The sequence below is a fragment of the Contarinia nasturtii genome, unplaced genomic scaffold (assembly GCF_009176525.2).
Source record: "Contarinia nasturtii isolate CC-2019 unplaced genomic scaffold, AAFC_CNas_1.1 Cnas_scaffold_533, whole genome shotgun sequence".
Classification (NCBI taxonomy): domain Eukaryota; kingdom Metazoa; phylum Arthropoda; class Insecta; order Diptera; family Cecidomyiidae; genus Contarinia; species Contarinia nasturtii.
In genome coordinates, this window is record NW_022197885.1 from 4,961,505 (window position 1) to 4,981,644 (window position 20,140).

The following is a 20,140-nucleotide window of genomic DNA, read 5'->3' on the forward strand; positions in this document are numbered from 1 at the left end:
TCAAACTTGGAGAGTCAGTCATTCAAAAAAGGATATACATATACAGCTGTGAAATGCAATGATGCACAGCAATGAAACGACAACAACAATAACACATATTTTTACTCTCAAAATTTTGATGTCAAATGGTGTCGACATTGGTGACGGTATTTTGAAACAGACTGTGTAATCCATATTCATCGTATATGATCCTATGTAAAGTTCTATACTTGATCTAGTTCACATTGACGGTTCAAATCGTTTATGTCCACTAGCGAGGACATGGACTGTGTACACAGGACTGTGTAAACACGTGTTTCTTCTGTTACACGTACGTTGTAATGGACAAGTATAGTAACATGGCATCGTTCAAATAAATTTAAAAATTCGTCCACTCGTGTCGACACCATCTAGCACGGTAGTAGGGATTTCATTGCTGTGCAATAATGTGACACTGGTGTGATCAATTTGCTTATATTTGTTCGAAAAATATCTTAAAAATGACGAATGGACCGTTGCGACTCAACTGTTTTGTTTCCACGTGAAGCTGAATGAATGCACCAAATCTTTCCATAATTTTCTTTTCATTGTCGTTGCATTTGGTAAGTTCGCTGATATCTTTCAATTCTTGTTTAACATCATTGGCGAATGTCTTTAACATCAGACAAGATCCTACAAAAAGACTTACAAACAAAGTGCATAACAAGAATAAGTAATAGATGCCAGCACATTGAAGAGTATAAGCGACCAAATAACCGATCGGTGTTCGCCAATTGAATGGTTGCCTTGGAAAATTATTAAACAAGATAGAACTTAATACCAGTCACGGTGTGAACAAAAATAATAATTATAGATAAAATGGAGTTGGCGAAAACGTAAGACTTACAATACATCATATGGTAATTTATAGTCTTCGGTGTCAAGCCCTTTAGCAAAATAGGTATATATGACAATAAGAAAAATCGGCGACATCTGACATATGAACGTTGCTTGAAGAAGTAAAATTAAATTTTTTGGAAGTTTTTCGATTTTTTCAATCGAATTTGTAAAATGTTCCACTGATGACACATTTTGCGAACCTAACATCAATGAAATATTTAATTTAGTCGTTATTAAAATAACAGAGAGTAATTCTTTAGCATATTTATAAAGGAATTCTCACGTTTTTCAATGGCGTCTTCGAAATTTTTAAATATTTTGAATATTTTTTCAGCTTTTCCAATAAATATAATGAAACATACAAAAACCATTATCATGGTTGAAGAAATATATGACGACATTGCATATTCGGTAAAGGTTTTCGCCCCAAACATGAAAAATGTGGTTGTTGACATGGGAAATTGAAAACTAAGAAGGATACCAACGATCGTTTTAATATTGAACCATTGAAACTTTTGAAATGACTGTGATCCATTCAGTCCAATTAAATTAGACAATTCCCGAACTTTTAGAAAGCTTTTCATTTTTAAGGAGCAATGTTAAAGTTAATATTTATAAAAAACTGAAGAAGAAATAGAAACACTCTTTGGACTCTTATTCACTATGAGTTGTTCGAATTACTTCTGATGTTACCATTAAACTAAGACAAGAATTTCAAAGAGCGGTCAATTTATGTTGTGCAATGTAAAATTAACATATTAATAATTTAATGAGAACATCAGCCTTTTACGGGGATTTTTTAACATAGGCGCTTAGTACATTCAAAAGTGGGCCTTCAGATATTCAACTAATGAATTTCATTCGATTTAAATTTATATATTCATTACCTCACCGTAGATTCTTACCACAAAAAGTTTTAATATTAAAAATTAATTGCTTTCATAGTTTTCAAATATTTCGTTTTATATTGAGACTGCTTATTGTCAAGCGAAACTACATTACTGAGCCGAATTCCTTAATAAAACATATTTTTGGAATTTAAATTTTAATTCAAAATCCGGTAATGGCGAAATATTAATTGGAACTCAATTGATTTTTGGTTACATCTTGACTTTGAAATCCCCGCTTAAATTTATGACCGAAACTACTTGAATTCGTTTTTTAACAAAAATTCGTCAACACTTTTATTTACTTCAATTTGGTTTGCATAAAAGGATAAATGTAGTGAAAATGCGTTTTCATACGAAATTTCCTTTTTTTCAATCACGATTGATCTCCAAATCCCCATTAAAAACCAATTTTTATCAATTTATTGAGCAATTGTTTGTGTTCTGGTAAACAAAATGATATTTAATTTTAACCCTCCTAGGTATAATTAGAAATAAAAACAATATAGTATAGTTACGGTCTAATAGACCGTTCATACAAAATACAGGGAAACCAAACAAAAACCAAAACAAAATCACACATTTTTTCAAATTTTTGCATTTTTTTTTAAATAAAAACATTGAAAAAGGCTTGAAAGTTGAAAATTGAAAAGATTTCAAGAAAATAATTAATTTGAATCATCAGAATAATTTACATGAGAGCGTTTTTTTTTCGCATTTTGCACACAAAACAGCGATTTTCGAATGTTCGCCGCATACATTTTTATTGCATTTGTCGCAACATGTTTTGGTGTTACGATTGATTGAACTTGGACATAAAATCAAATGCTCACAAAATTCTTTGAAAGCCGACTGATTAGATGCATTCATGCCGCGCGCTGTTCGCCGTACGATATGATCGTAAACTAAACCTTCATACAATTCGATCAAAAATGTCTTGCGTTGAAATGCATACTGTTCATGCGTGATATCGTGACTTGGTGTTGTAAAGAACAAATGCTGCAACACCACATACGTTGATGAGATTCATGAAGAATGAAAATGGCCATCGATTGGATCCACGTTGACATGAGTATGAATGGCACATTTGATCCCTAGTTTGATCCAAAACATCCACACCGCCTTTCGTGCTATTGTAGACTACAGATCGATTTTTCTCTGACAGACATTTTGTTGAAATAATAATATGATGTACGCGATAAACAAGAATGATTCAAATTGATTTTTCTTGAGAATTTCAACCTATCTTCTCGTTTTCCAATTTAATTTTTCATTTTTATTAAACGGATATCATAAATTTTCACCAACTTAATTTGTGAAAATGCTTGATTATGTGTTTCCCATACATTTTGTATGGACGGTCTAAGAGACCGTAACTATACGATCAAGTTAGGATTTTCGTCTTTCTGGTTTTTTTTTTACAGAACAGTTTCAGGATTTTAAATGTTAATTTCAATATTTATCCATTATTCTCGTAAAAAGGCGAAAATTTGATGGCAATTGGTCGACGTGTTTCAATTTTATGAGATTTTTTTTTAAGTTTTCGGTCCAAAAGACCGTTACTATACCTAGGAGGGTTAATGGAAGTTTCACAAATGTGTTGAAAGTTTATTCAAAGTACATTCAAGTATAGTTTTTTGCAAGTTTATCATTTATACATAAATATTAATAAAACCATATAATGTCTAGAAATATGTTATTGAATTAGAATAGTGATGCTATTGATTAACTCAGTTGAACTTTCGAAGAACAGTGTAATATGAGTAACCAACGTTGACTATCTGTTTGAACGATGGTTAAGTGTGTATTAATTTCAATTCAAACTCATTCATAGTTATCGATATTACCGTTTTAAATGTGACGTGTGTACATGGAATATTTCCAAATGTTGTAATTTCAACTGGATCTAGAGCATCAATTAGAACGATCGGCAAAATGCGTTGAACTTCATATGGAAACGAATTCCATTCACATTGATAAATCTCGTCACCCAGATTTTCAAAGGCAGTTTTTATTTCTTCACCGGGATAACAATATAGGAATAAAACAGCAATTGTCCAATATAGTTCCCAGCAAACAGCTATGAGTGCTGACCAATTTATAGGGTCTTGCATCTGAAATGTTAAACAAAAAAAAATTACATTTTTAATATTGAAATTTCAAAAGTCAACTCAACCAATTCGATATGAATTTGAAGCAGTGTGCCGCAGACAGTTACAATTCCCCATATAAAGTATGCCATAAGTATATACTCAAAGATGTCATTAAACTCCGATACAAATCTAATAAATGACGAAATATAATTAAAAATTGAAAGAAATTCATCGTAGCAATAAAATTCAAAAATCTTTCAATCGATCCAACTGATTTTTGCTTGACCTTTTTTTAGGTTTATCAAAATAAGAAATGAAATTTCACTCAACCGTTTTATCTCCACGTGAAGCTGTATGAATGCACCAAATCTTTCCATAATTTTTCTCTTGTTGACGTTGGAATTGCTAAGTTCGCTGATATCTTTCAGTTCTTGTTTAACATCATTGGCAAATGCCTTTATCATCAGACAAGACCCGGCGAAAACGCTTGAGTATAACGTGCATAACATGAATAAATAAAAAATGCCAGCACATTGTAAAGTGTAAGCGATCAAATATCCGATCGGTGTTCGCCAATTGAATGGTAGCCTTTTAAAGAAAAAGAAAAAACTTAACAATACTAGTTGATTGAACAAAAAAATAATTAATGTGTATACAACAGTGTATACGAAAACGTGAGACTTACAACACATCATATGGTAATTTAAAGCCTTCAGTGTCAAGCCCTTTAGTAAAATAAGTGTACACAACAAAAAGAAAAATCGGTAACATCTGGCATATAAACGTTGCTTGAAGAAGCAATGTCAAACTTTGTGAAATTTTTTCGATTTTTTCAATCGAATCTGTAAAATATTCCGCTGATGATGCATTTTGCAAGCCTGAAACGATCAACGAAATTTTTATGTTAGAACAAAGAATATTTTTTTTAGAATATCTTTGATTTAATTATTACGTTTTTCAATGGCATTTTCGAAATTTTTAAACATTTTGAATATATTTGTGACTTTTCCAATAAATAAAATCAAAGCTACACAAATAGTTATCATAGTTGAGGAAATATAAGACGACATCGCAAATTGAGTAAAGTTTTTGGCTCCAAAAAGGAGAAATGTGGTTGTAGACATTGGAAATTGAAAACTGAAAAATACGCCAATGATCGTTTTAATATTGAACCAATGATACTTTCGAAGTTCCTGCGACCCATTCAGTCCGATAAAATTGCACATTTCGCGAACTTTTTGAAAAGTTTTCATTGTGAGCACTTGGTTTTTTTTAAGAAACAATATTTAATTTGATAATTATCAAATACTAATGAAGAAATGGGAATATTCTTTGGCTACCACACGAAAATCAAAAGTTTACAATAGCTTTGGTTTTTTTAATCCTTGTTACGATTCAAATGCTATCACCAAACTGAACGAGAGTTCCGTAGGGTGTTCAATTTATATTGTGCAGTGTAAAACATTTATAATTTAATAAGGACATGTGATTTCCAAGCGATTATACCTTTATTCATTCAAAAGCTGTTTAGGTAACGTGTAATCATATTAATATTCGAGTTGATTTCCCACTCATTAATTCCAACTCATCTATTCTAATAGATTTATTATATTCATTGATTGCCTTTTACTGTTTGTAGTATACGTCCTCAGCAGTGGTTCGAGGGCTCTGATTACACCTCCCTGAGGAAGTGTTACTCTCTAAGAATTTTCAAAGGATTCTTTTCATTTTCCCAGAGTTTTTGATTTCAAAAGTGAAAAACTTTTTTTGCTCTTCAGTTTATTTTGATGGGAGAAAATCTTCCGATTTGCTGTTTTTTTTAGCGGAATCAAAACCCCATTTTTTACGCTACATAGAATTGGATTTTTCGCCTCTCGATTTTTTCACTTTCAATTAAAAATCCCCCTAAATTTGTACCTTGAGGACGTATGCTTAATAGTAGTAGCAAAAAAGGTTGTATGCAATATTAAAAATTAACAAATTATTGATTTCATAGTTTCCAATATTTCTAATTTGTTTTCAATGTGTACAAAAAACTTATGAATAATATATTTTATAACATTGGGAAAATTCCATTTGATTTCCTCATGATTTGAAATTACGGCTGCTTTCTTATTTTTTTTTAAACTGTAAATTCATCATTCATTTGATTTATTATTTGAAAATGGTATTTTGTCGTATTCCATTAATCATCATTTGTTGCAGTTGTGAATGGTTGAAAACTTGTTTATATTTGTGTGTATTATGTGTGTGGGTTTGCCGTGAATATTGTATGGATGTCATTTCGCTTGAAACTCAAAAATTTCCGTTTGATTCAAACAAATGACGTTCTATACATTTGGATCAGTGGATGCTTGTGTGATTTCAAAGGATACGAAAGTCGCTCAGATTTGGAACCAAAGAACACTAACGGTTACTAGTCTTCTTGCTGTGAAAAAGATGTAAGTTTTGTTATTTTTTCCTTCTTTGCAACGGTCTTTCTTTTTTCATTTGTGAATTTTACAGTGAACCAACAAACCGTGTTGCATAGGGATGGGGTTATAATCTATGGTCTCAAATCGGCCACAAGAAAATTTAACAATCAGATAACGCTGAATACGATATCAATCATCTTTGTCGATACTTATTAACGTATATTATAATGATGACATTGCATGGCACGATGTTGCTGGTTACCACGAAAAACTAGTTATTTACGGAGATTCCGATAATCTTTTAAACTATGTATTTATCATATAAAATACTATATATACTTAACATTTTACTTCCTTGTTATTCACCGCAAATTCTATCTAAATCCGTTTGATAATTAACTTGTTTTTTATTTGTGTTTTGCATATTTAATTTATTATGGATCTAAATATTGGAATACATACTACGAAAAGCTTGTGTGTAGCAACGCCGTAGCATTATCAAATTTATTGAAAAGGTTCTGCGTCGATAAGTTTATGTTTGGTAATACCAATTTCATTAATCTTTGAAAGTGAAAACTGGCAAGTAACTAACATTACGACATTGCAAAAGATAAATATAAAATGACAAGCGACGCGAACCAAAAAAGCATATGAAATTACTTTATCAGAACTTTTTATGAGTGCCTATCTCATATTATATTTGACACCTACAATTTCTGAGGCTCCGATATATTCCGAGTTTTTAACGGATGGGCTGAGTGCGCCTCAATAGCCTCGTAAACGCTGGTTTGTAGGAGTCAAGTATGTGCTAATTTTCTCAATGTCTGTCCATAGATCTGTGGTTTTTAAGTATAACTCGAAAGAATCTTTAAAATTGTTCAATTACAATAAAAGATATACCGATTCAAATGTTAATGACATTTCTAAAAAAAACATGATATATCTTTTTTAAATGTTGCTTCCTGTACGGCGAGAACGTTGTATAGATTCGTAAAAGAATGTAGACCGTTTATGGAGTGTATTCTATTAGAAGACACAATGAGATATAAATATCGATGATTTTATGATGTCAAGGTCTCCGCTCTGATCAACCATTCATCGAATGAGTCCAATTAAAAATCAAAAACAACAAAAAATAAAAAAAAAATCCTAGACATCAGCTGATATGACGTTGCACCTCTGAATAGTTTGAAATCATTTATGTGTGTACTCAAAAAAATACTCAATGTTGCAAATTCATCACGTGATGTGGAATGGTCTTATGATTTAGACAAATACAAATGAGTGATGAGACTTTTTTGGCGCTTACGCAGAAACACATGAATAATATTAGTATTCTTTCCATGGGGTTTATTCAGATTTTAATAATAAAGATTTTATTATTCGCATTATCTACTAGATTTGTGTATTTTTTTCACTTGGCAAAACTAGAAATCAGTAATTAATATCTGTATGATTGAAATGTTAGTTAATCCCCTCGATTCACTTTGATGTTTTTAGACAATAATTTCAACATGAATTTCTTTCGATAAGACTTTGTCAAACTGATCCCCACTTTGGTGTATGTCTGCGCATAAAATTTCGGTTTCTTTGGATTTGAAAATATAACAGGAAAATCAGTTGAGTGTACGACAGCAATCGAAACGAATTCAGTTCGTAAAGAAGCCAAATTCACTGTGCATATTATTTAATTCTCAGTGACAAGGTGAAAACTAGTGAAATAAATTTGATTTTTTTTGGTTCTACTTCGTTTAATTTTTGAATTAAATGTACATGTTAAAAAAATAAATTTAAAAATTTTAAGTTATGATGTGATTTTTTTTGAAATCGCGAATTAAATTAATCAAAAGCATTATTTCCATTTGCAGATGAAGGTAGTGTTGGTGATAGCTGCATTTTGTGTAGCTGTGTGTCTCGGTCAAAATTCCACCGATTCGGAAGTTCGTTCTAAAAGACAAACAAAGGGACGATTCTTATCGTTCCCAGTACCACAAAAGTGTGCCAGTCGTAAGTTTTTATTAAATAATTTATGTCATAAATTTTTTGTGTCGTAATTTCGCTGAATTCGAACTTGAAACCGGTTGATGAGGTGAAATCGTCCGAAAATTCAAATATTTGAAATATTTCACATGCATATGCTATGCGTGTCTTTTAATTATTAACATAATCAAATACAATTTTATCTTCCGCTGTCAAATAGGTCCAAGACAATTCCAATATGGTGGCAGATATTACTTCTTGAGTAATGCTCGTGTCGACTGGTTGGATGCGCGTAATTTATGTCGTGAATATTGTATGGATGCCGTATCGCTTGAAACTGAACACAAGAATAACTATATCAATAATTTGATTCGAGCGTATAACGTTCCATACATCTGGACATCGGGTCGTTTGTGCGATTTCAAAGGATGCGCTGGTCGTGCATACTTGGAGCCACGACAATATCACGGATGGTTCTGGTCGGCTAACCAGCAAAGAATGTAAGTCATTTTATGTTTATTTTTCTTGATAGCTTTTCATACATTTTTTTTATTGATTTTTGCAGTGCACCAACCTACCGTATACCACCTGGCTTTAGATACAATCCATGGAGTCAAACTGGTCACAAAAGAAGCCCACAACCAGACAACGCTGAATTCGACATCAATCAAACAATTGAATCATGCTTGTCCATACTTAACAATGTTTATAACGATGGCATTAATTGGCACGACGTCGCATGCTATCACAAAAAACCAGTTATTTGCGAAGATTCTCCGGAATTATTGAACTATGTATGTATTTTATCATGTGAACTACGACATACTAACTCTTTATTCATCACTTATATGTTTCTTGTTAATTTGTACTTTCACAGGTGGCCTACACAAATCCAAGTCTTCGCTTCTATTTATAATCATTGAATTCGTCTGATTTTTTTTGCTACGAGACTTTGGAAACGTGAACGGAATCGTGAGAAGAAACAATTTTTGAATGAATGTGTGATTAACCCAAATACAACACATAAACTACAACAATTAAAAAAAAAAAACAAATCAATCAAAGCTATTGTAAAAAATTCAAATAAAAAAAATGAAGCAATCTTTTTATATCAGAGCCAAAGTAACTATTATTATTATTTATGATGGAAGTAACATTTTCACTTGAACCGTCAAATTCAATTTGTTGGTCAAACAAAAAGTGAAATTGATCGGATAAATCGTCGTATGTTCTGTGCATATTCAGTTGACGGTGCTTTTTTGGTGCTGACACAGAGAATGACATTAATCCGATTCTAAAATTTGGTTAAAAACTTGTTATAATACATTAGATATTCAATTCATGGAATGTTAAAGTTGTAAAATCATAATAAAATTAAAATTATAATTTTGGCGATTGCTTTCGCTTTTTCGCTCGTTTTTAATACTGACGTCATTTAATTCTATTACTACTTTAATGAATTTATTCCATTAAAAAAAGAATAGAAAGAAAGAAGTAAAAAAGAAATATGAATAAAAACAGCCGGTGCTGATACATACTTGAACGGGACTTGTTCAACGGGTTTTGTTTTTTGCGTGATCATTGAAAAATTGTTTAGCGATGTTTGGCATTTGATATCAACCATAAGTGGCATACGTGACGCAGAGTTTGATTAATGTAGATTTAAAATCAAATTTCATAGTTTTTAATTATTTTTTATAATTTTTATTATTATTTTTTGCTTCCAAGTGAATTGTTAAAATACCAATCCTCGTTTCATGAATGTCTCTTGTATAAATACCAGCAATGGTATTGGTCGTAGGCTATGTAACATTTCATGCATATACCCGTGTTTCTGATTCTCTTTGATATTATGTATGATATACATAATTGTTTATATCCGTGAAAATTTATTCAAATGACTGGAATTTAAGTCGGAGATTATTGAAATTTCAATGTTTGGACAGTGTAAAATATTTTTTGTGAACTTAGTCACTCTAAGTCTATTCGTACCAAACCATCACAAAAAATGGTGTCGATTCGTATCTAAAAAAAATAACTATGGGAGATTTAGAGGGATAAGACACTCAATGATTGTTGACATTATTTGACTTTATTTGTCGCTTACAAAACAAGCCTCTTCACATTTTCTTTATCAGTAGCTTGGACAAGCCTTCGAAAATATCAGAATAATGATAGATAAATTTTATTGTGTGAGTTTCAAGTGGTTCTTTTATTTGCTTTTTTTAATTGAAATGTTTGATTTATAAAAAATAATTGGAGTGAACAATTTTTCAAATACATATATCTATGATACTTTCCCTATGATTTTTGTCTTATAAAATATGGCAAAACATCAATTGGTGCGGGATACTCCATTAACCAAATTGGTCCATCGTAAGTTTTGTTTAGATTTGGATCAAACCAGTTCCCCTTTGGCAAGTATATATGTCGGAAATCTTCGCCCTTATTTATGACCGGCGCTGCCAATATTCGTTTTCCCAACAAAAATTCGTCGCTAATGCCCAATGCAACTTGATCGTTTGGATCTAACCACCAAATAGGCGGATTTACTGGTTCTCCCAATTCGACTGCTTTTTCAAACGCCTTCATAATTTCGTCGGTGTATTCAGCGTGTAAATTCGTAAATTTACGACAGATTTCGATTGTGTTATTCGAATAGTCCCATGGTACGTATGAATACTGCAAACTAGGCATAAAAACGTTCGCCTGAAGCCATCGTACAAACAATTCCTCAGATGGAGCACCTTGATAACCATTTCCACCAATCATATCCGGCAGAATGAATCCATAGCCCACCAAATTCATTTGAAGCAACGATGTGATTAAAGTGGGCAGACCATTTCTGTATGTCCACTCGGAATCCTTGTCGATGAAACGAACAAAAATTGGCAAATCTTGTGTGCCTTGACCACTTCGCACTTCGACAATCGGACCAAATTTGCTCACGGCGCGAACGTATGTCTTTGTTATGGCCAGTGGATGATCTTCCAAGTCTGTATTCAATTTGGGATCCTTTGGCGACCATGAAGTTTCGCCTGCATCGAATTTAAAGCTATCAATGCCCGCTTCTTCTTCCAAAGTTTTTAATCGGTCTTGGTACCATTTGACAGCATCGGGATTTGTGAAATCAATGTATGCAGCATCATCTACTTTACTGTTCCACCACGTAGTATCTGGATTATCTTCATAGTTCACCACTAAGTATCTATATTAAAGTAAGCATTTATTTTTGATACATATAAAATTCGATTCAGAACTTGAATTAGAAATGTATAATTACCCTTTTTCTTTTGCTTCTGAATACCACGGGTCACAGCCTTTGTTGATGAACGGATGAATCCAAAGTGTTACCCGAAAACCTCGTTCTCTTAAATTATCAGTGAGTTGTCGAATGTTTGGAAATTTACTCTCTCTAAATGTAAGAGCCCCATAACAAATCTCCCAATCGTCGTCAATTTCCAGTTGGCTATTGTTAAATCCATATTGTTCAATTTCGGAAGCAAATAGCTTGACTGTTTCTTCGGTAATATTTGCTTTGTATCTTGCCCATGTCGACCAAATGGGATGTTCAACCATTCGACGGTCAGCAACTGCCGTTGGTTTTTTCAAAAATAATTCGACGGCTTTTCTCTGTGCTTTTTTAGCATTTTTACCAAAGCCCAAATTGTATTTGAAATCAATTGTTTCTCTTCGGGTATTATATGGCAATTCATTTTTAACGCTAAAACAGAGCTTGTTTCCGTTTACATTTTGATCCAAAAACAGTGGCACTGTATCATCGATATAAATGAAACCGCCTTCTGAATTCAACCAATATCGCTCGGCCACGCCGACATTATCAAGCTGTTTTGGAACGTACGAATAATCTTCAAATCGAAGCTTCTCAACTGGCCAGTATTGATAAAAGATCTGCGGTCCACCAAACCACGAAATTTTACCCGTCACCAATTCAACGCAATGACTGTCTTTTTGGTTTTTTTGCAAAACACTGGAAACCTTGACCAATGTAAAATCGTCGCTATCTTCGACAATTTTAAATTCAACGTCGCGATTCAGCCCGTGCAAGACAAATCCATTGTTTGTTTCAGTTTTTGAGAAATTTTTTCCAAAATTTTCACCCAAATGAACGCGTTGAATAGTACGACCGAATTTTTGAACTGTATACACTGTATTTTGTTGAATATTATCGACTTTAATGATAAAATCACTTGAAGTAATATATTCAAATGAATAATAAGAATAAATGGTTTCGTACTGTTTTGATAAAGAAACAGTAGTGCACAGCACAACTAAAAGTAACCGTATGCTTTGACACATGCTTACAGTTATCGAATGCAGTCTATACAAACTCTGACAATCACTGCGGACGGCAGTTGTTTTATACAAGAGAGATTGTTGACATTATCTCATGTTTTTAAACACATTAACTGATTAGCAGGCGTTTTGTTCGTCTTATCAAAAAACACTATGTCCGCAATGAAAAAAAATATCTTTAATTATCAAAAAATACTTCATTGGGATTGGGACATTTTTTCGAATATCAATATAAATAAAACTCTTGAGATTGGAACACAAATAAATCAAATGGCAAGCGATTATATTCCACAATACATGAATGAATTCAAATAAACAATTTTTCAATTACAACTTATGGCGTCAAAATCACAATACAGTTCGATTTTACAAATTGGGATCATACAATGTACATGGATAGATACACAGATGACTGATTCGTCTAACGTGTTTGCTAATTTGTTTTTAATTTTAGCCGCCAACCCGCAACATACATGCATACAAACTTTCGGTTTTGTAAAACTTCGATCAATAAATCCCGCGACTGACATATAGGTGGCACTAACTAAAAATTCATATGGTTTTTCATGTCATTTCGATCATTTGTTTACATTCGTATGGCCAAGTAAGCTATACCTCCTACGCATATGTTTGTTCGACTGGACCATCGACGACAGTCGAACAGAAACCCTTGGTTTGCTGACGACAATCTATCGATGGTGTCGCCCAAACGCGTTTATATGGCGGTAGGTTGTTGCACCGTATATGCCGTTATGGATTTAACTATAAAGAGTCTCTAAGCACTGTGCAGAGGGACGCAAGAGTATAGCCTATACACTATATATTATATATCTTCATAAGATATTGAAACAATATGCCGAAAATCATTGATTTCTGAGAATAAAAAGTATTATTTTTGAAACCTCGAAAAATGGTATTTTACGCCATTTTGTATGAAAAATACATAGGTGGTCTCAAACTTTTGCACGGCACTGTATATATAATACAGTGAGACGTCCAATCAAGTTCCCCCAATAGTATATGCATTTCAGAAGCTATTTCAGAAGACAATGTTCTAGTGAATTATAACAAGTCGCAAAGTGAAAAATGTGGTTTGTGTAATTTTGAGTTCGCTCATTTAAAAGAGGTGCTTACACCAGAAAACATAAAAAAATTCAAAAAATTATTCTCGACGAACGAAAAGTTGCATTTTTTTTTCATGCGGTATGGGTCGCCCACTACATTCCCGAATCTTTTATATTGTAGATAAATTAAAAAATATATAATAATTATTAAGAGGATATATAAAAATTCATTTTAAATTTATTAGAAGCGAATTGAATTTTTTTATTGAAAATTGTCAAAATAAATCACAATTGGTTTAAAATAACAACAAATTTGACATGTCACAATTGAAAATCAAGTACAAAAATATGAGAAGACTTTGTTTTTTTTTTTTCAGAATAGTTCAGACTTTGTTTTTTTTTTTAATTAAATCGAGATATTTCATCTAATAAAAAACATGTCTTAAGCTTAAGCGGAAGTATCATCGGCGGGTCGGTTGACAATTACATTCGTTTCATTGACGATGTTACCGTAGTCACGACGTGTGAACATATCACAAATTTTACGATATGTTTGAATCACAAGCACATTATTGTACAGACACATGCCGAACAAAAGGAAAGTAAAGCCGCTCAATTGTAAAAATTGGAACTGCTGCCAACCGATGGCCATCGACACTACCCAAATCACCATTGTACGAACGGAATCCAAAACCATACGGGTTGTGGCCGAAATCTCTTTTGTCACACTGATGCCAGCATAATTGAAGAATGCAATTGATACTACTGTACCCAAAATCGATACCAAAATTTGCCAACTATTTCTGATTTGAATGAGGGCGTCAAAAACATTTTCCAATGAACCGGTTGTATTGTTAGTGAACGGTGGGCCGACTTTGATATAGTAGAAAGGTACCAATAGTGCGCCAAGTGTTGCAAAACCAAACAAACCTTCGTATCCAACAGCTGGAAATGTATACAAACAAAAATACGAGGAGTTATATAGAATGATTTTTCACGTAACATTTTTAACGTCAAATAATTACCTTGCAAAGCCGGGATATCCATACCAGCAACGTATTTCTCCTCATAAACCATTTGAACAGCAGTTATAACTTGCGCAGCCAAAATTAACAAATCACCGGTGATAATGTCATTTCGTGATTTACCAGAATCACCAGATTCCAACTATATTCGAAATATCAATATTAAATTTAGATTCAAGCATAATAGTTGTGAAAAAAATATATGTATTACCATATCGGCCATGCCAACCATTGCCAAACCAACGACAATGATAAAGATACCGGTCCATTCACGTGCAATAAGGCGACGCTGCAAGAATGCCACACTCAACAATGCGACAAAAATGATAACAGCACCACGGAACATTTGAAAACTCGACGCAAATGTTAAATTCAAACCAATATACATGAGTGACGTACCTAATGCATAAAAATCAGTCATATAAGTAACATGTGATAATGTAGTTGAAAAAAAAAATCCATAACAAAAAATGTGCACTTCGAATTGCATTGAAAGGAATGAATCACTACTAAATGGAATTGTTATTTTAATTTGTTTTTTGCTTCCTTGATGAATCATCATTGATGATACGTATCAAGTTCCATTTAAATTAATGAATTAGATAATTAGCAACTCAAATTTTGCATGTACATACCAACCATATCACAAATAGCTGGAACGTAAAGGGTAAAAGCACTGAATTCTCTTGCTCCTTTGGTCAATGTATTCTGATCTTCTGAACCATTCTATTTAAATAAACGACATGAATATCAAAAATAAAGAAGTATTTTTAACAAATATTTTTCGACATTAATTTGTAACAAATACTTACACGATTGCGACGCAAACTATAGTAGACCGCTTTGAATGTGAGCAAACAGAGAAATTCACCTAAGAACATGGCACATGCTTGAACAAACGGATGTTTAAATTCTTTTTTTACACCACTTGAATCTTCTGATTCCAATGTATCAGCCCATCTGAAATCATCACCAATACCAAAAAATTAAATGAAAATCGCCATATATTCTGAATGGACATCAAATGGATATGAATGGCATGTAAATTAAAATATCAACAAATAGGGGCTAACAAGATATGCTGGCAATTAGTCATATTCTCCGCGTAATCAAAAACCGACGCAAGAAGAAAAAAAGTGCCTTTTGCAAGGGAAAAATTTACAAGGCATGCAATTTTTGATCGAAGTAATGTAATGATATAAATATCGAGCAGATCTTTTATTTATTTTATTCATTGCCACCACTTGATTCATTTGTATATGGTACTTAAAATGTTATTAACTCCCGGAGAAATATATGATAAGAAATCTCAGCTCATCGCAATATGATAATTATTATTAAAAAAAAAATACTCACTTTGTGCTGAGTGTATTAATACTGCCTGTTGTTATTTGCAACAATGCTAAGAATATTTGATAGTTTGTAAATGCCATCACACAAATTATATTTTTCTCACACAAAAAATCAAAAATTTTATCACGCAAAAGTGATCCGCCTTAAAACGTTACCAAATCGTGTGATGCTTTGGTTCGGAGTTCAGTCAATAGAAAAAAAAAACAAATACAGTGAACGAAACAAAAAAAAAACAGAAGCTCAAATAAACACACAAAAGAGATAGAAACAACAACAGACGAACGCAGAATGAGTTGCAACTGTTACGAATGGCAGTGATACAGTGTGAAACTAATGAATTAGGAGCACCAATGACACACCGAATACATTCAGTTGACGGCATTGAATGCATTAAACGCACTCACCATCAAACAATAAAAACCTTGTCACAATCGAACAGTGTAAAACTGTCATACACACATATGGACTGACAGTTGATCGTTTGGCATTATTTGAACACATGTGAATGAACGAAGTCAAAGTCAAACGAACTCACACATACACGCAATCGAAAACATTGCCATACCGAATAAAGAATTTCTTTGCTTTGTTTTCGTTTTAACCTGACAAAAAGCAGTTTAGATTCGAGATATTGATTAAAGTGCGAAACGTTTAGATAATTCTAAGAAAAATTGAAAAAAAAACTAAAATTTATTTTGGGTGAAAAAGTGTTTTAACCAATAAAATGAAGGATATTGAGAGCTGCTTGGAAAATGACGAAATCATCACATCTTCTGCAACAGAATTTGCAAATGGTTTGGATTACAATTTTTCTTTATTTAAATGTCATGCGAAAGTCAAAGTGGTCATTTTTATTGTACAGATATCGGCGGGAAGAGGCTTGATTTGAATGGTTTCATCGAAGCATTGGGGCCATTTTTAACATCAACCGATGTTGGTATTCGAGAAAAAACAATGCGCTTGCTGTCGGCCACTCTGGCCAATTTACCAACAGACTTTCTAAATCCGGTCCAACTCAATTTTGTAACAACATTTTACTGTGATCGCTTGAAAGACCATCATTCGGTGGTGCCGAGAACATTGTCGGGCATCGAGGCTCTGACCAAAATGAACAATTTGCCAGATGAATGCGCAGCCCGATTACTACAAGCCATGTTCCAGAATGTTGCGTGTCAAAGTCAAGTCAAGGGTGATCGAACCACGATTTTCAATATTATTTCAAGCCTTTGTAAAACCAAAACGAAAGGTAAATTATTTTTCAATTAATTTCAATTTTTTTGAAGAAAAAAAAATCATGTAATTTTTTTTCTTTCACACACATAGAACTATTGAGTATGGGACCTGATTTCGTATATGGTTTCATAAATGCAATGGACGGTGAACGTGATCCTCGCATTTTGCTATTTTTGTTCGATTTCATTCCGACATTTTTGGAAACATTTCCATTGGACCATTTGAATGAAGAAACATTCGAAGTGATTGCATGTTACTTTCCCATTGATTTCAATCCATCGCCAAATGATGTCGGCGTTATAACACGTGATCAATTGGCTGAAAAACTTGCCAACTGTCTCTGTTCGCACGAATCGTTCACAGAGGATTGCATCAATTTGCTAATCGAAAAGATGGACAGTCAATTGAATGTCGCCAAATTGGATTCATTGTACTTATTATCAAAGGCGTCACAGAAATTCCAACCAGCTGCAATTGAAAAACAATTTCCAGATATTTGGAAAGCATTGAAGAATGAATTACTACCGGGCAGTAGTAAGGATATAACGATAGCAACACTAGATGCATTGCAAGTGCTTTTAGTGAGTCTGGCCAAGGATGAAACGGTTATAACAAACGTACTTACAGTCATTGTGTCGACGATTTTACCATCACTGTCGGATGTGAACAGTCATCTCTTCGCTCCATCGGCCGCCATAGCTTTAAAATGTGTTGAAACAAGTAAATTTTCGGCCAAAATTGTGACCAAGAAATGTCTTCCAGCATTTTTACTTCAAATTAACAAAAACAATGCCGAACAACAGATACAAAGAGGTACACTACTAGAACTATCCGCTCAGCTAATCGCAATTTGCATTGAAAACGAAGTGGTTAATGAAATCGATACAAAACTCCTGGAAACAGCTCAATTTGAATTCATCAATTGCTTGGTACCGCGAACGGGGGACAGTGAGAAATTGATAAAAATCGCTTTGCAGGCGCTGGCATTGACCGCACCGATAGTTGTCGATTCAAATCGTACGCTCGTTTATCGTGCTCTAAATTCGTACATGCTAGAAGTGAACGCCGTAAATGCAACGCCGATAAATTGTAGCAATGTTTTGAGTGCATTTGCCGCACGATATCCAGATGAAGTATCGACTGAAATTGTGAATCATATTCTTAACATCGATTATATTGCACAGAAACTCGAGCCGGCCGCTATTGCTGAATTGTTTGAAAATCTGTGCTGTTTGATTGCAATTCGAAAATTCCGCGAAGAAATTTTACAATTTTTATTTCACAACATTTTCGAACAAGATGCTTCGAAGATTGAATATCGAAATCAAATCCGTTTGATTGGTGTACGTGTCTTGCGTCACATTCTTGAAGATGATCAAAATGAAACACTTCACGAGGAAATGTACACAAAGTACAATGTTTTTGATCGATTCCTTGAATTGATACATTCCAAGCAATTGGATGAAACAAATGCCGACACACTCACCGGCACCGATGACTTTCTTTATGAAATGTCGCAAATTTTACGAATCGTCATCAAAGACCTGGACGCGGCAACGCAAAAGCAACTCGTTGAAAAGTACTTGACATCGCTTAAATTGCAATTGAAATGCGATTTGTATTTTGCATTGGGTTTGCTGGGTTACTTAGAGGAAACTGTTGACTTGGAAAATCATTTTGAACGTCTCGTTGACGAGCTCACACAATTGTCATTGAAGACTGACGACGAAGCGATGACGAAGATAAGCAATCAATTGCTATGCAGTCTGTTTAATAAGTGTCCGGATACAGAGCACAGCACGGGCATACTGAAAAAAATCCTGAAACTTATCAAAGACGAACTGAAAACACACAACAAGAAGGCAGTCGAAGTGTTGTCATGGATTTCAAAAGGTCTCTTGACTCGCGGCCATACCGAAGCATCCGAAATTATTGATACGGTACTTTTTATTGAATTCTACTCATTCTCAATCAATTTTTCAATTTTTTGTTTATTGGTTTGCAGTTAATCGAACTATTGGAGCATCCAACACTTTCTGAAGCGGCCGTGGCGGCCTTTGACGTAATTTCAATTGAATTTCCTCAATTGCATTTGCCTGTTATAAAGCATCTTTTCAAGCAAAAACTGTTTCAACTTTGTTTGAAAGGATTATGGCATAAATTGGAATCATATTCCGAAAAACATTTATCGGCATTTGTATTCATACTGAAGCTGACGCCGCATCAGGTGCTCAAGAACGAAATACAAAAGGTGAACAAAAATATTATTATCTCATCTCTTATATATTGTGATAATTTTGTGTTAACATCAATGTAAAATACATTTCAGATTGGTCCAGTTTTGCTGAATTGTCTTAATTTGAAGGGAACCAAATCGATACTAGCAACTTTGGCTATTATTAAGCGTTTTGTTACCGAACAAAATGAATTTTTCCGTGATCATCTACAAAATATGATTCCGCAATGCCTCAAATTGACCACTTCTAAAGAATCGATGGTAGGAATACTGAAATCGAAATTTACCCGTTTTTGTTTCAACACTTTGTTTTGTTTCTCTTTTAGAATATTCGTGTCGATGCGATAAGTATTCTGTCATCCATAGCCAATTATCCGACATTCGTGGTTTTGCCGTTTGTACAAGATGTTTTAATTGGTTTGCAGCCAGCACTCGATGATCATAAGCGCTGCGTTCGTGGTGCGGCCGTTACTGCACGTAATAAATGGTTTATGGTGGGAGCCGAAGAATAGATTTAAGCGATTCAAATACATTTGTTGGGAAAATCCAAAGAATAAATCAATTTTATATTTCAATGTAATATCTATTGCCTTTTTCAGCTATTTCGTTATAAAATTCGACTTCCCTTTCTTCTTTGATTATCTCTCTTGGTTTTCACAAATTACTTTTCTTCGCAAATC

At 33.4% G+C, this 20,140-nt stretch overlaps 4 protein-coding genes across 4 annotated transcripts; 2 read left to right on the plus strand and 2 right to left on the minus strand.

The window, feature by feature from the left end:
• Positions 1 to 7,844: 7,844 nt before the first annotated feature.
• LOC116339567 lies at positions 7,845 to 9,348 on the plus strand. The gene is made up of 5 exons (XM_031765521.1): positions 7,845 to 7,957; positions 8,121 to 8,259; positions 8,453 to 8,732; positions 8,798 to 9,026; positions 9,110 to 9,348. The coding sequence occupies exons 2-5, from the start codon at positions 8,121 to 8,123 to the stop codon at positions 9,146 to 9,148; spliced, it is 687 nt and encodes a 228-aa protein (XP_031621381.1). The 5' UTR covers positions 7,845 to 7,957; the 3' UTR covers positions 9,149 to 9,348.
• A 1,067-nt stretch (positions 9,349 to 10,415) lies between these two features.
• LOC116339774 (myogenesis-regulating glycosidase) lies at positions 10,416 to 12,590 on the minus strand. The gene is made up of 2 exons (XM_031765812.1): positions 11,516 to 12,590; positions 10,416 to 11,440 (listed from the first exon to the last, which is right to left on the minus strand). The coding sequence occupies exons 1-2, from the start codon at positions 12,550 to 12,552 to the stop codon at positions 10,534 to 10,536; spliced, it is 1,944 nt and encodes a 647-aa protein (XP_031621672.1). The 5' UTR covers positions 12,553 to 12,590; the 3' UTR covers positions 10,416 to 10,533.
• A 1,260-nt stretch (positions 12,591 to 13,850) lies between these two features.
• Positions 13,851 to 16,294, minus strand: LOC116339540 (solute carrier family 35 member F6). The gene is made up of 6 exons (XM_031765478.1): positions 15,995 to 16,294; positions 15,451 to 15,598; positions 15,274 to 15,364; positions 14,850 to 15,037; positions 14,639 to 14,780; positions 13,851 to 14,558 (listed from the first exon to the last, which is right to left on the minus strand). The coding sequence occupies exons 1-6, from the start codon at positions 16,069 to 16,071 to the stop codon at positions 14,062 to 14,064; spliced, it is 1,143 nt and encodes a 380-aa protein (XP_031621338.1). The 5' UTR covers positions 16,072 to 16,294; the 3' UTR covers positions 13,851 to 14,061.
• Positions 16,295 to 16,473: 179 nt separating this feature from the next.
• On the plus strand, positions 16,474 to 20,040 carry LOC116339790 (MMS19 nucleotide excision repair protein homolog). Its single transcript, XM_031765836.1, has 6 exons — positions 16,474 to 16,785; positions 16,854 to 17,237; positions 17,315 to 19,164; positions 19,230 to 19,475; positions 19,554 to 19,721; positions 19,787 to 20,040. Exons 1-6 carry the CDS (start codon positions 16,716 to 16,718, stop codon positions 19,970 to 19,972), a joined length of 2,904 nt encoding a protein of 967 aa, XP_031621696.1. The 5' UTR covers positions 16,474 to 16,715; the 3' UTR covers positions 19,973 to 20,040.
• Positions 20,041 to 20,140: the final 100 nt, after the last annotated feature.